This window comes from Suncus etruscus, chromosome 17, assembly GCF_024139225.1.
Source record: "Suncus etruscus isolate mSunEtr1 chromosome 17, mSunEtr1.pri.cur, whole genome shotgun sequence".
Classification (NCBI taxonomy): domain Eukaryota; kingdom Metazoa; phylum Chordata; class Mammalia; order Eulipotyphla; family Soricidae; genus Suncus; species Suncus etruscus.
This window is the reverse complement of record NC_064864.1, coordinates 56,320,812-56,336,964: the sequence shown is the minus strand read 5'-3', so window position 1 is coordinate 56,336,964 and position 16,153 is coordinate 56,320,812. Positions and strand designations below refer to the sequence as shown.

The following is a 16,153-nucleotide window of genomic DNA, read 5'->3' as shown; positions in this document are numbered from 1 at the left end:
TCCATCCTAGGGTAGACGTAGACGCCTCCCCCGACTTCCGCGCGCGCGCGCGGCGGTGACGTCACTTCCGTTCTGCCAAGCCCCGCCCCAGCCCACGTCCCGAAACCGGGGGGGGGGTGAGAGCGGGTGCGCGAGGCCGCGAGAATCACATGGGACCCGACGTCATCTCGCGAGAGCTTCTCCCTCTCGCTCTCGCGATACTTCACCCGGCCCAGCCTGTTCCTCTTCCCAGCGGGCTATTTTCCTCCCCTCCCCCTCGCCGCCGGCCGCGTCCTTCCTCTTCCACCGGCTCGAGGCCCGGCTTCTCGGAGACTCGTCTTCCCGCCGCTCCCGCGCAGTCGCCGCTGCCGCCACCGCGCTCCGTCGGCCCCCCCAGCCCCTTCCCGCCGCCCCCGCCCCAGACAAGGTGAAAGCAGCGTCGAGGGAGGGAAAGAGGGGAAGCCGCCTGGGAGAGGCCTGGGCGAGGCGGAGGGCCCGAGTGCCGAGCCCGGCCGGCCTTGGCTGCGCGCGCACCGCGGGCCTCGCCAGGGCGGTGGACGGTTTCCCCGGAAGCTGGAGTTGGGCCGCGGCGTCGCCCGTGCCGGCCTCGCTCTGAAGCCCCGTGGGGCGTTTCCAGGGCGACCGCCGGGCTGTCCGGGGGCGACGGGAAGTGCCAGGCCCGGTGCCGCTCCCCGACCTCGCCGACCCGGTGCGCCTCCTCGTGGGCAGTGGGGAGCGCCGGACGGGCTGTCTCGGGGCCTCGAGTGCCGTGCCCCTGTGCGAGGCTCCGGCTGTTTTGCTCTTGCACGGTCGACACCCAGGCTTCATCTTGGGAACCATCTTCGGGCGGTTCATGGCCTGCTCTGCTCTTCCTTAAAGCCTTGTTGGTCTTGGGTTAAGAAATCACTCTTAACCGGAGAGCTAGCGCGGAGGTAGGGCGTTTGCCTTGCATGCAGAAGGACGGTGGTTCGAATCCCGGCATCCCAGATGGTCCCCCCACCGCCCTTGAGCCTGCCAGGAGCGATTTCTGAGCATAGAAAAGGCCAGGAGGAACCCCTGAGCGCTGCCGGGTGTGACCCCAAAACCAAAATAATGATAGTAATAATAATAATAACTACTGTCATTTCCAGCAGGACTCAGTGCATTTCCTATTTTGTTTGGAAATTGGACAGAAATGGAGACCTTCATCTTCCCTTCTCTGGTTGCTGTCTTTCCGTGTTTCCACCTTATAAGGGATTGTTGGAGGGCATCATTTATTTTCATAGATCTTAAGCCTTCAGGTTTTTTGTTTGTTTGTTTGTTTTTGCTTACAGCTTTTCTCCTACAAGCAGAGAGAATGGCGATGTGATACATCAAGATGTGAACATGGCAGGTGTTAGGTGGGAGAAATTTGTGTTTTGATTGAGGAGATTCCAGTCAAATTTTTTTCTCTTTTATACGAGGCCACGCCCAGCAGTGCTCAGAGCTTATTCTCCTGGCACTACTGTGCTGGGGGACTATAGGCTGCCCTTGTCCTCAGCATGCAAAGCAAACATCTTTACCTTCCGTGCTGTTTCTCCACCCTCCCTGTTTCCTCCTCTTATCCTTTTTATTTTCCCTAGATGTCAGAGGATCTAGCAAAGCAGCTGGCAAGCTACAAAGCTCAACTCCAGCAAGTTGAAGCTGCATTGTCTGGAAATGGAGAGAATGAAGATTTGCTCAAATTAAAGAAAGACTTACAAGTAGGTATGAGGGAGCACTTACAGCAAATAACTTGAAAAGAACATTGTGTTTTTCACTTATGGCTACTCATCTCTAGGTATCTGAAAAGCATCGTTTGGGAAGGTGCATCTCCCTTAGCCTCCTTTTGTTTGTGTGTGTCTGCAAGTAGACATTCCGACTTTTTAGTAGGTTGCTTCCTCAGTTCACATACTTCAAAATAAATCAGGCACTCTTTATTATGTAACTCATAGAGCTCCTATAATTTTAAAAAGCAAGTCTTTCTGAGAAGAGATAGATAACCGTATAAGTGGAAAGTGCTTTTTTTGGCCTGGGAAGGAAACAAGTTAAGTTCAAAAGGTACCTGAAAATAAAGGAGAAAAATATAAGTTGATTAAATTTTTTTAATGGACATTTAATTGTGCTGTGATTCAAAGTTAATTAGCAACATCTTGTATTAAAAACACATTTTAAAAGTAGATACTTATTTTTCTGTGTCAGTTTCATAATGTTTGAACTTAGGGATAGGTTCTACTTTAGGTTCATTGACCCTTGGAGTTAGACCATCTTTGTAAAAAGCTCTTGTTTTGTCTGGAGGTTGGGTAATAGGAAATCGGCATTTTTATCTTGCTGATAAAAGTGTATAAATCTGCTCTAGTGAGTTTCAAGATAAATAAGATGTTTTTTTTTATGGCATCAGGTTCATTAGTAATAAACGGCCTGTGTAATTTTTGTAAATATATTACTTTTCCTGATAAATTTGATACCTTAAATTTTTTTAAGCTTTAGAGTTTTAAAAGGTATTTTGATATTTTTACTGATGAGTATAAGATTTGAGTCTTAGCATATTTGTGAAATTCCTTTCCCTTATTCTTATGCATTAAAATAATATTTTAGGTATTTTAGAACTTTGAGTAAGTGAAATTTACTTGAAATGGGATTCAGATTTCTGAAAGTACTGATCTGGATATAATTAAGGTCCAAATTCAAGTTCCTGAACTATTTTAGGTTTAAGGTTTAAGGCAAACGCCTTACCTTCATGCTATCTCTCTGGCCCCCAGTATAATCTTTTTTAAAAAATATTTCTGGAAATCTGGAGAGATGGTTCAGAGGTAAGATAATTTCCTCTCAAGTTGGCTGACCTGAGTTTGATCCCTGGTACTTTTCTAAACCCTACCAGTAGTGATCTGTAACTGCGAAGTTTGGAGAAAGCCCTGAGTACAGCTGGTTGTGGCCAAAAAAAAAAAAAAAATTCCCCTCCCAATTGTCCTTTCGGCAGAACTTTATTTTTAACATAACATGATTGTGATGGGTATGTAGTGACCATGGAAATGACTTACTTAAGAGTTCAGTTAATAGGGGGCCGGAGAGATAGCATGGAAGTAAGGCGTTTGCCTTTCATGCAGAAGGTCATCTGTTTGAATCCCGGCGTCCCATATGGTCCCCTGAGCCTGCCAGGAGTGATTTCTGAGCATGGAGTCAGGAGTAACCCCTGAGCACTGCTGGGTGAGACCCAAAAACCAAAAAAAAAAAAAAAAAAGAGTTCAGTTAATAATGGACTCATGTGCAGAAGAAAAATGGACTCAGGATAATTTCAATATATGCATCACCCTATAAATTCAAACAATAATGTCTAATAGAACTCTGTGTGCTGATAGAAATGTATCTCTGCCATATATACTAGAGCCATTCATGTGAGATTAAATATATAAAATAATGGCTCAGTTTAAAGAACTAAATTTTATTTAAGTAGCCAATGATGGCTCATGACTATGGTACAAATTTAGAAGCTTAAATGTTATGACATTTCAGATATCCAGAACATTTTTCTGGTCATTCTTGAACACAGTTTATTTATTTATTTATTTATTTTTGATATGTTTTGTACTATGAGCTACTCAATTATTTTGGATTAGATAAAATTCTGAAGTATTTGAATATCTACTGTCATTTCGTAGTTGTTAACTTCATTGATTATAGTTACAGCTTCTGTTTTCTTGTAGGCTTAAATTCCATTCTTCCCACCTTTTTTTTTTTTTTGCCTCTGGGGTATGCTTTGTTCCTTTTATATTCTACTTCTCATATTTGGTGAAAAATCTGTTCAGACAGATGCCTGAGTTGTGATCACTTTTTTGTGTTTGGATCATCATATGATCTCTAATTTCATGTGTCTCTTACAGAATCTCCCTACCCTGATTATAAATTTGTTTGTTTGACTTTTTATATATGACAAAATGCTCTTTCTGCATCATTTCAGTGACTTTTTGCCAGTAAGGTGTCAATGCTTTATCTCCTTATGTCTCATACAGAACAAAGTTGCTCAGTAGGAGGTAAAGTTGTCTTCTTTTCTCACTTAAGAAAGTGGGTTTAGTAAAATTTAGGTAGATTAGGTAACTAGCTCCTTGGGCAGTCTAATGATAATCACAAAAATAGTCAATTTATTAGGCTGTTTTGCTAAATAAATTGTTTCTAAAGGAGGCAGGGGTCAAGTCACTTGTCTCATATATTACAGTGGCTCTCTGCATCCCCGAAACGCCTTCCTTCAGTAAGCAGAGTGCTTGAGTGCACCCTCTTTGACCTGCTGATATGTAGATCACAACAGCTGATGGTTCCTGGAATTGCCGATTACTGTAACTGCTGCCCATCTGTCAGTGAAGGAGCAGTTTCAGAACTCAGACTTGGGGGAGGAAAAGTAATTAATGGTATGTACCCTTCAGAACCCCCTCATACATAAAATAGTTTACTACTTTGATCCATATGCAAATGTGAAGAAAACATTCAAATACATAGTTTTTGGGGAGAAGTATATAATGAAAGAAAAAAGGAATTAATAACTGGATTTTTGTACCGGGGCTAATCTGAAAATTCTTTAGTACATGCGTGGTTTTTCAGGACCCTTTTTGGCGAAAAGGTATTTTTTTGGGAAATTATTGTGGGAAAATGTATAGTCCTAAGAGATACTTGAGTTCTAAATCTAAGACATACAGACAGATTTAGTAGTTAATCCCTCTTCTAAAATGGAGTTATTCAGTAGTAGGGAATATATTGGTTCATTTTAGGCTTACCCAATTACATCCTTGGTTCTGCAAGCAAAAAAAAATAATTTCTCCCTCTGTATGGTAAATGATTGGTTTGGATGTTGTTCACTTTCATTTCCAAAGAATTGTATTTGAATAGTTAGTTAGTACCTATTAAATATTAGATATGACGAGCTTTAACTAAAATCTGAGTTAATATTTTTATGTTACATTTGTGTTTGTTTTTGATATTTGAGCCAGACCCAATACTATTCCAGAGCAGCTTCGTGCTTTTGGTTTTTTTCTGGTGGTGCTCGGAACCATGTAGTGCTGTTGCTTGAACTTGGGTCTTCTGCTTGCAGAGCAGTCTGCACTGTCTGGCCTCTCAAAAGTTTTCATTCACAAACCTGACCTGTACCCGAGGGCATGCTATTCCTCTTTTTCCCCCCAAGGCTTAAAATACAGTTTTTTTCCAGAGAATGGGAATATTTAGAACTAGAGTAGAGGGAAGTTTTGGCTGCTGAACCAGAACTACTGCTATAAATCCCTAACAAACTCTTGAAGAAACTCAGTACAGGTTAACTTTGCTAATTTTTCTCAAAACACAGTTTGATGTTTTAAGGTATTTTATTTTATATGCAACAATGGAGAACAGATATTCAAGTTTTTAACACTTAAGTCAGATCTTTGAGTAAATGTATACCAGACTGGTAGCATAATGTATCAGTTTGTACTACTTTAAGTTTTTTGGGGGAGGGCCACCCCCAGCAGTATCGCTCAGGTGTCACTCTTGGCAGGCTTGGGGGATCATATGGGATGCCAGGGATCAAACCCAGGTCGGCCACATACAAAGCAAATGCCCTGCCACTGTGTTATCACTCTGGCCCTATTTAATTTTTTTAATTACCATTACTTAGAATACCTTTAAATATGTAAGTCTGAATTAGACAAAGTATTACACAGAAAGCATGTCTGCTTGTATGTATTCCATTCAATTTTTTCCCTTTTAAATGAAGCTGTACTAATGTATTTAATATTAAAGCAGTGATATTTTAAATGGTAATTTAAACCCAGATGGTGTAAGTTTTATAGTAAATGAGTATTAAGATTATTCTGTGTGGGGGAGGTAATTTAGTAGAAATAAGTATATGCATACTATTTCAAGTACTTTATAAGTACTTTAGGTGGAGGACTTTTGGCCATGCAGTTATTACTATTGCTAAGAAATTCTGAGTATTAACAGTACAATTGCTTGAAATATACATGACAATGGTAAGAGATACCAGTGATTTTTGAACTGAAATCAGTCCTTCAGCTTTCTTAATAAAAGTGATGCTTTGAAATGTTTATGTTCACTTACTGTTGTATGAGTTTCCTTTTTCTGTGTTATGTTAACTTGAAAGCAAATGTCTGTATTTAAATTTTAGTTCCAATATTATGTAAAAGAGTCTTTTATACTTTTTGTATAGGAGTAATAAAAAGAGTCTTCTATATAGAGGTAATCACAGTGTCTACTTCATAGTGTTATTGTGAGCTGCAAATAACTGGAATAAGTGCTATACTAGACTAAAATAATTTCCTGAAAGCAGGTGATGTAAACTATAAAAGTAATGCTATGATTTTGCTATTAATTTTTAGGAAGTTATAGAACTAACAAAAGACCTTCTGTCAACTCAACCTTCTGAAACTCTGACAAGTTCAGACAGTTTTACTTCTATCCAGCCTACTCACTCATGGAAAGTGGGAGACAAGTGTATGGCAGTCTGGAGTGAAGATGGACAGTAAGTGTAGAAAAAACTCTAACTACTATAACATGAAATAATAAAATACAATGGTAAGATGTTTTATTCAGTTTGAACTACCCTGTTTTTATAATCTTTCTGTATAGCCAATATGATTTGTAGATCAAATTTGATTCTTGGGTGGTTTCTATTCATGTAGTTTTAAACTTTAGGTTAGAGTTTTGGACAGTAAATTGACTTGAATCCTAGAGGGAAGATTGAAGCAGTGGAAATAAATGGATTCTATAAAATAAAAATCTAAATTATTTATTCCTTAATTTAAAATTTGACTACTTAAAAAGCTTTGGCTTCTTTGAAGCACATACTCAAATGAGATTTACTGAAACACACTTAGTAGACATTTGAGAGCCTAACTGGTGTACTTTGTTTAGGATTTGCTTTTTTGGATAATAGATAGCTAACCCCCATTTGTATCATCTTAATCAGAAGGGCCATTTGATTACAGAAGCTACATTTAGATACTTGTAATAATTGAATCACTGCAGTATAAGTCTTAAAGGCTGAGTACCAAACCTTTACTCACCTGCTTACAGCCATGATATCTTTACAGGTGTTATGAAGCGGAGATTGAGGAGATAGATGAAGACAACGGCACTGCTGCAATCACCTTTGCTGGCTATGGCAATGCTGAAGTGACTCCCTTATTGAACCTCAAGCCTGTAGAAGAAGGAAGGAAGGCAAAGGAGGACAGTGGCAACAAACCCATGTCAAAGTGAGTGATGTTGGCATCAGCATTTTAGGTATAATCTTCCCCATTTGGCTATTTGAGGTAGTTGCAGAATTTTGTAGTATCTGCAGGCAATTTAGGTTAAAAATGCTAAGTAATTTGTTTTGAATGTTAGCACTATATAGTTAGTATTATGTATGTACACTTATATAAAGTGTATATAAGAGGATACTTTGTACCTCTTACTGGACTGCTGCTGAGGTTTCATCAACATAAAGATCTATATGGGGTTTTGCCCTAATTGAGTATAGTTTAGAGCAGCATATCTCAACCAGACAACATATTACCCATATGCCCCCAAGATATCCAGGTTGGGGGGTTGGTGGGGCATTAATAGCCTGAGAATGAAAAATGTTGAGAAATGCTGATCTTGAGAACAAATAACATGTGGATGCTCGTGTGTAGCTCTGGTGACTCACTTGAATGCATTTGAATGTAGTGTGTTGTGGTCAACATGTCAAAAGAATAATAGAAGTTACCACCACTATAAATGCATTACCTTAACCATAATGAGTTGAAAAAAAATAAAGACCTCAAATCTGACCACCACGTATAGAAATGCCTTCAAGCTCCTTATAATGTGGACAACATTTCTATGGGATAGAAAGCATTAAATGAAGTTGGTGACAGTAAATTCTCTAAGGAAGGAGCATGCCCTGCACATGGCTGGTTTGATCACCTGCACCCCATCTGGTCTCTTAGTACAACCAAGAGTGACCCCTGAGTACAAGGTAAGCCTGGGGCTAGGTATGGCCCCAAAATAAAACAACAAAGAGAAAGTAATAAACTTTTCTTTTGTCAAATCGTATCCACCCTTGAATCCCAAGTTTTTACATGAATTTATTACCTTTGTTTCCATCATGTCTTCTTTAACGCATTGAGCTCCTGAAACTGCTACTGGAAATAAACTTTTATTGTCTGGAAATCTATTTTTTGAATAAGATCTTGAATATGCATTTTCTACTAAAGCAGGTTTGATAAAAGAGTGTTGGGTTGTGAGGATTAATATATATTTATGTAGCACAGTTTCACTAGCTCAGTGTTTACCTTAAAAAAAAAAGCAACCAAGGGGCCGGAGGGATAGCACAGCGGCATTTGCCTTGCAAGCAGCCGATCTAGGACTTAAGGTGGTTGGTTCGAATTCCGGTGTCCTATATGTTCCCCCGTGCCTGCCAGGAGCTATTTCTGAGCAGATAGCCAGAAGTAACCCCTGAGCACTACCGGATGTGGCCCAAAAACCAAAAACAAAAAAGTAAAAACAAGATTAGGGATGAAGTGGTAGCGTATCAGTAGGACGTTTGCCTTGAATGTAGCTGACCCAGGATGGAGCTGGGTTCGAGCCCTGGTGTCCTATATTGTCCCCCAAGCCAAGAGCAATTTCTGAGCACAAGCCAGGAGTAACCTGAGTGTCACCCGGTATGGCCCAGAAACCAAAAAAAAAAAAAGGCAAGATGGAAACAGGTAACAAATTCATGTTGTAAGAACTTGGGATTCGAGTGTAGATATGGTTTGACAAGAGAAGAGAATAGAGTTTATTACTTTCTTTTGTTATATTTTGGGGCCACACCTAACTATCCTTAGGCTTACAACTGGTTTACCCTGTACTTAGGTTACTTCAGACTTACAACTGGCTTACCCTGTACTTGGTTTACTCTTGGTTGTACTCAAGGGAACCAGATGAAGTACAGGTGATAAAACCCAAGTCAGCCAGCCATGCTCCTTCCTTAGTCACCGACTTCATTGAGTGCTTTCTATCGCATAGAAATGATGCCCATATTATAAGAAGCTTGAAGGCATTTCTAAACAAAGTATAGGAACATGTGGCCAGATTTGAGTTTTTATTGTTCTTTTTTTTAAATTATGATTAACACATTTATAGTGATGCTGTCTTTTATGGCTTTGGTATACTTGGTTACCTCACCACTGTCAAATCAGATTTGAGGTTTTAGAATGGCTTTTTTTCTTGTTTAAAACTTTTAATTCAGTTGTTTCAGACATTCAGTGTTCCAATACCAACCCCACCAACAGTGTTCCCAGTTTTACACCTATCCCCAAGCCTGCCCCATTAGCAGGCACAAAATAATTTACTTTATATCCCCTGCTAAAGCTGTAAAGTCATTGAGGATTTACTGAGCTGGTTGGTGCTAGTTGACCCTTCTGTGTTTCTGTTTTCACTCATGGAGCTTGGTGGGCTCTTACACAACTTTCTCATCTAGTTTGCTGGGCTCCTCCTGGACTCTGTACTCTCTGTAATTTCACAGAAATTAGGAGGTGTCATGCAGCCACTTCAGGATCTGTGGAACTAGGACGTTTCAGTAGCTTGGCATCTCTGAAATTAGTCATAGAGCTGTGAAGTGGGGCAAGTTATATGCTGGAGGTGTGGGTATGGCACTGGTCTTCTCCACAGGGAGGGAACTGAGCCCTTCCATCCAAGAAGGCTCCAGAGAGTTCAGCCTGGAGACTAGGCTTCCCTGGGACAATTCAGTGGTAATGATATTATAGAATAATTTTTGGATGAAAAAGTAACAGGATGGAGAAATACATAATTTGACAGATTCTAGAGATAGAATTAACAGTATTGATACAGTTTGATTGCTTAGATTTGTCAAGTTTTCAGAACATAAATTGCAACATAAATATATTTGGGGATGATATTGTCTAATTAAGACTATTGGGACATTGTAGTAAGAAAATCACATTGTGGGGCCGGAGTGGCGGCACAGCAGTAGGGCGTTTGCCTTGCAAGCGACTAACCTAAGACAGACTGGTTTGATTCCCCTGGTGTCCCATATAGTCCCCCAATCCAGGAGCGATTTCTGAGCGTATAGCCAGGAGTAACCTCTGAGCGTTCACTGGGTGTGGCCCAAAAACCAAAAAAAAAAAAAAGAAAAAAAAAAGAAAATTACATTGTAGATCAGCATAACTTTTTTTTTTTTTTTTTGGTTTTTGGGCCACACCCAGCGGTGCTCAGGGGTTACTCCTGGCTGTCTGCTCAGAAAGAGCTCCTGGCAGGCACGGGGGACCATATGGGACACCGGGATTCGAACCAACCACCTTTGGTCCTGGAGCGGCTGCTTGCAAGGCAAATGCCGCTGTGCTATCTCTCCGGGCCCATAACTTTTTTTTTAATCTTTGCCATTTGTGTTTTAAAAAGCTACATTTAGGGCTGGCGAGATAGCATGGAGGTAGGGCGTTTGCCTTGCATGCAAAAGGACGTTGGTTCGAATCCTGGTATCCCATATGGTCCCCCGAGCCTGCCAGGAGCGATTTCTTGAGTGGAGCCAAGCCAGGAGTTACCCCTGAGTGCTGCTGGGTGTGACCCAAAAACCAAAAAAAAAAAAAAAAATACATTTAGGGGCTGGAGCAGTGGCACAAACTGTAAGGCTTCTGCCTTGCTCATGCTAGCCTAGAACAGAACCCCTGAGCGTCACTGGGTGTGGCTGAAAAACCAAAAATAAATAAATAAATAAATAAATAAAGCTACATTTAGGGGCTGGAGCAGTAGCATAGTGGTAGGGCATTTGCCTTGCACGCAGCCGATCCCAAATGGACTCTGCTTCAATTCCTAGCATCCCATATGGTCCCCTGAGCCTGCCAGGAGCGACTTCTGTGTTCAGAGCCAGGCATAATCCCTGAGCACTGCTGGGTGTGTCCCAAAAATACAAACAAACAAACTATATTTACCTTTAGTAATGGAGAATTATAAAGGACTTTAGATTTTATCACCCCTTTTAAAGCATTTCTTTTGACTAGAAAGATAACTGCAAGGGCTGGACCACATGCTTTCCAAGTGGGAATCCCAGAACTTCAGACAATTAGGAATATCTTCTAGCACTGCGAGGAGTAGCACAGAAGCAAAATGACATTTGTTTTCATTCTTTTTGAAGAAGTTAGTGTTTGCTGAATGGAAAGAGTTTTAGTCTCTGATACTACTTAGAAGAGTTTTTTGAAAATCCCATTGTTATATTCAGTTTGAAGTGTTTGTATGCTCATGTTGCTGTGTTCTTCCAGTAGGTAAATGGTAATGGAGTAAAATGGATTGCTTTTTCAAATGCAGTGTATTAAATTTGCTTATTATTTGTTTGGAACTTGCTTTAAGTTAAATATCTGTTAATGTTGAAATACATCTATTCCTGAAACAAAACTTGCAAAAGCTGTATAAACTATCTAGGGGCTGGAGTAGTCATACAGCAGGTAGGGAGAACACTTGACTTGTATGTGGCCAACATACAGGATTTGCTTCCTGGCTTCCCATATAGTCTCTTGAGCCCTATGGGAGTGATTCCTGAGTCCAGAGCCCAAATGAGTCCTGGGCAGTAAGTGAGGCTGTAACCTTTTAAAACAAAACTTAAAGTCATTGAAATAATTCATTTAAATATATGATCTTTACAATGATGCTTTGTGTTTCAAATAACCTTAGTAGTTGTGGGTGACTTTGTTGTTAGTGCTTATACTTATTGAGAAAAGAGTTCCAAGTTTATTGGAGTGTTTTTAATCAGTGTTAAATATTTTTAAGGGATTAATTTACAAATTTTAAGAGTGTTTCACTGTTATATCCACACAGAAAAGAAATGATTGCCCAGCAGCGTGAGTATAAAAAGAAGAAAGCTCTGAAAAAAGCACAGAGAATAAAAGAACTTGAGCAGGAAAGAGAGGACCAGAAGGTGAAATGGCAACAATTCAACAACAGAGCATATTCTAAAAACAAGAAAGGCCAGGTTAGTAGTTCCTTTTGTATAATTTGTACATTTGAACTAGGCATCTTTGATTAAAATAAATTTAAGATGGGGGCCAGTGAGGTGGCCCTAGAGGTAAGGTGTCTGCCTTGCAAGCGCTAGCCAAGGAAGGACCGCGGTTCGATCCCCCGGCGTCCATATAGTCCCCCCAAGCCAGGGGCAGTTTCTAAGCGCTTAGCCAGGAGTAACCCCTGAGCATCAAATGGGTGTGGCCCGAAAAACCAAAAAATAAATAAATAAATTTAAGATGAAAAAAGAGATGCATGAGTTATTATGCATCTAGATCTTGAATTTAGAATCTTTGTATTACTGAAATATCTCCAGGCTGGAGAGATGTACAGGAAAAGGCACTTTCCTTGCATGTAACATCACACCTCAATGAGGAACCAGGAATAGCTCCAGAGCACTGCAAATTGTGACCCAAATCCTCCCTCCCCCCCCCAAAAAAAAGTATCATAGCACTGTCTCTGTACTAAGAAACACTATGAAAAATTTTACCATGAATTTTAAAAGATCTATGTTCTTTTCCTTCTATAGACTAAAATTTGAAAAGTTAACATGGTACTTACATACTATTTAGAGGCAACTACTGTGTCTGCTTTATATATGCGCTATTCCCAGAGGTGTTTGAGCTATTCCTGGCTTTACTTGGGGGATCTTTTTGTTTTGGGCAAACAGACATTTCGCAACCAGCTGTGCCAGTGCTTTCTCCTGGGTCTGTTCTCAGGGATCACTCCTGGCTGGGCTCTGGATCATTTGTAGTACTAGGGATTGAAACTGGATCTGTGTGCAAGGAAAGCACCCTACTCATTGTACTATCTGGCCTCTTGGGATCTTGCATTGAAAATCAATCTCAGAGATTAAATCTAGGACTAGTTTGCATTGCAAGCACATAAGCCCTTTTCGCTATCTCTACTGGTTAATTAAAATAAACACTTGAAATGCCTGTGCTACACATCCCTGTTAGGCCTTATTTCAAATGTCACCCAAAGCTACTTGATATACCTTTTTAAAAATGTATTTAGGACTTTTAAATATTTAAATTGTTTTGAAACTAATGATTGATTTCTGGTTTTGTTTTCTCTAGGTAAAGAGGAGTATTTTTGCTTCACCTGAGAGTGTGACTGGCAAAGTTGGAGTAGGGACTTGTGGAATTGCGGATAAGCCTATGACGCAGTATCAAGATACCTCTAAATACAATGTCAGGCATTTAATGCCACAATAATAAGAAAAACTGTTGGATTTCATCTCTGCAGGGCTTTACATTTACCTTTTTATCCTTATATTTTTCTAAAGGTAAATTATTTGTTAGACGAGTAAGGAAGATGCCATTGTTGTCCTTGTTTGACTTAATAGAATGAAACTTGAAGAAATTGCATTTGATAACTGCTATTCATTTAATTTTTTCATTACTACCACCACAATTTCCTCCAAGTTTGTTGAATAAAGCAACCTTTCTTGATAGATGCTGCATAAATAGGGCACTTAGATGAGTTGATTTTCATCAGTCCCCCACTTAGTGGATGCTACATACTTTTCTAAGTTGTAAGTTGGAATTTTCAGATACTTTAAATTTGCCACATATTTTAGCATTTCAGTGGAGAACATCAAGGCAGAAACACCAACCAGCTAAAAAGGTCTTAATCCTTAGAGTTAAAACTTTACCCAAGTAAACCTAAAGATAGTTAATCTGTAAATGGCAAAGTTTTTATTTCAGTAATATGTTTCCTAAATCTATTAAGCCATCTTTAAAATGAGTCTAATTCTTTTATTTCACTAAATTCATTTAGTTTTACGTAAGAACCGTGTTTAGGACCAGCTACCTTTTTGAGGGGCTCTTGGGGTGGTTTGTTTTGGTTCTTGTTTGTATGTTTGATTTTTTTCCCCTGCACTGATCTTTCACTTAATGGTAGTGGTACCAATTTTTGGATGTGTAATGTTTATATGAGAAAACAAAAAAGCTGATGTATAGCCCTGTATACACTGTAGATAATATTTTTGTAAAAAAAACAAAACAAAACAAAAACAAAAACTAAGGCTGAATTAATGAACAAGAATACTGAATATTTCATCATTAAAGTTTCATTGTATTTCTTGTGCATTAATTGACCATAATTCCCTGTATATTATGTTCATGTAGCTGAGTATGTAATTTCTTTGTTAACTAGATCAAGTTGTCAGCATTTGTTGGTGTAAGTAAACATTGCAGATACATCCTGAGTTTAGTTTAAGCCAAATATATACATAGAAAAAGGGTCTTCCCATTAATGGAGGATTTTTAGTACGTGTGTTAATTTCAGTTTTGTATGTTTAACTTTTATTAAATAAAATGTTTCTAAACTCTCCAGGGTGTTCACAGAAGGGTAGGCAACTTTAGCTGTCAACATTGCTGTAGTGACTAAGCCTCACAGCATGGTTGTGGAAGAGAATTGAGTATGTGACAGAGGTTCCAGTACATTCTATTGTACACCTTCCAATCAACTTAAGAAATTGGATCTTAAAGGACAAACTAATTTTATTTCTTAAGGACTGTGTTGTATATAGAGATGCTTGTAAATTTTTGGTAGAAGGGGAAAATAAAGACTATTTTATGAATTAAAAAAAATTTTTTGATAAATTGAAATTCTAAGAAGGAGAGGTAGATTTCATTTTGTCCCCATGTTCTGCCAGTTCAGAAGATCAGTTTTTCTTCCTAGAATATAATATGTGGATAATAGGGTAGGCATGCAGGAATGGAATAAAATGTGAACTTTTTAATGCAAAGTGCTAGTTACAGTTAAATTAAAAGGCTACTTGGCTTAAAAATTCTAAATATACCAAGCAGTTCTTTAAGATTGCAATGAAATCATTTGAATTACATATTGCTGGGAAGTTGGTAAAACACTATATCCACACACAATGGATTTTGGTGAGATAACTTTCTGTGTGTTTGTTGGACTCCTAGTGTTCTTATGTTTGTGTGGGCAAGATCCTTTTTTTTTTTTGGTATTTCGGGCCACACCCGATTGATGCTCAGGGGTTACTTCTGGCTAAGCGCTCAGAAATTGTCCCTGGCTTGGGGGGGGACCATATTGGAAGCCAGGATCGAACCGCGGTCCTTCTTTGGTTAGCACTTGCAAGGCAGACACCTTACCTCTAGCGCCACCACGCCGGCCCCATGGGCAAGATCTTATACTAACTTCCTGTGCTTCCATTGACCTTATGGAATCTATTTTCTGCACATTTTACAGTACAGCTTTGTAGGAGAAAGAAAGTGACCCTAAAATTTAAAAAAAAAAAAGGCTTTAAGGATCTGACCTATTGGAGAGTCCTGTTGGGATAATAATAGTAGTGTCCCCCTTCCATCTGATTTCCTTGTGGCTCCCCAGTCCTAATGTTGCAAAAATTAGTTTTGTTGACATGTTTTAATTAGCATGTAAAGTCTTGTATTGGAAGAACAGGAAGACTCCATTCAGCCTATTTGACTCTTCACTCCTTTAATTATCTGTGTGCTTAACTCTGCTTGTTTTACTCAGGCATAGTATGAAAGTATCTGAATTTTAGGTTATAAGGAGAGTTGGTAGAAGTGTTCAGTAGATTTTTTGGCATACAATAAGCACTATAGAAGTATATCCCACTATACAGCATATCTGATCTTTTTGTTTTGTTTTGTTTTGTTTGTTTTTTTTGGCCACACCCGGCGTTGCTCAGGGGTTACTCCTGGCTGTCTGCTCAGAAATAGCTCCTGGTAGGCATGGGGGACCATGTGGGACACCAGGATTCGAACCAACCACCTTTGGTCCTGGATCGGCTGCTTGCAAGGCAAACGTCGCCGCTGTGCTATCTCTCCGGGCCCATATCTGATCATTTTTTCATGAGAAGTAACAGTAACTGACTTGAAATACCCAATTATAAATACATTGCTAAAATATTAGCAAGTCAACAAAGTTATAATGTATATTAAGTACATATTAGTAATGGTTTATATATTTTGGGGGGACCCACACCCGGTGACGCTCGGGTTACTCCTGGCTATGTTCTCAGGCTTACGCCTGTCTTGGAGAACCATATGGGATGCTGGGGGATTGAACCGCTATCCATCCTGGATCAGCCCTGTGCAAGGCAAACGCCCTACCGCTGTGCCATTGCTCTGGCCCCAAGGTTTATATATATATTGGTTTTTGGGTCACACCCGGCAGTGCTAAGGGGTTACTC

The 16,153-nt window shown here is 39.7% G+C and overlaps 1 protein-coding gene across 1 annotated transcript; it reads left to right on the top strand.

Moving 5' to 3' along the window:
• Positions 1 to 385: 385 nt before the first annotated feature.
• On the top strand, positions 386 to 13,328 carry SMNDC1 (survival motor neuron domain containing 1). The gene is made up of 6 exons (XM_049790586.1): positions 386 to 406; positions 1,581 to 1,700; positions 6,333 to 6,475; positions 7,047 to 7,208; positions 11,788 to 11,941; positions 13,047 to 13,328. The coding sequence occupies exons 2-6, from the start codon at positions 1,581 to 1,583 to the stop codon at positions 13,182 to 13,184; spliced, it is 717 nt and encodes a 238-aa protein (XP_049646543.1). The 5' UTR covers positions 386 to 406; the 3' UTR covers positions 13,185 to 13,328.
• The last annotated feature ends 2,825 nt before the right edge of the window (positions 13,329 to 16,153 follow it).

Coding starts and splice junctions, on each gene's coding strand:
- SMNDC1 (XM_049790586.1), top strand. CDS start 1,581: ATGTCAGAGGATCTAGCAAAGCAGCTGGCAAGCTACAAAGCTCAACTC. Junction 6,476..7,046: donor GTCTGGAGTGAAGATGGACA/GTAAGTGTAGAA, acceptor ATATCTTTACAG/GTGTTATGAAGCGGAGATTG. Junction 7,209..11,787: donor GGCAACAAACCCATGTCAAA/GTGAGTGATGTT, acceptor ATATCCACACAG/AAAAGAAATGATTGCCCAGC.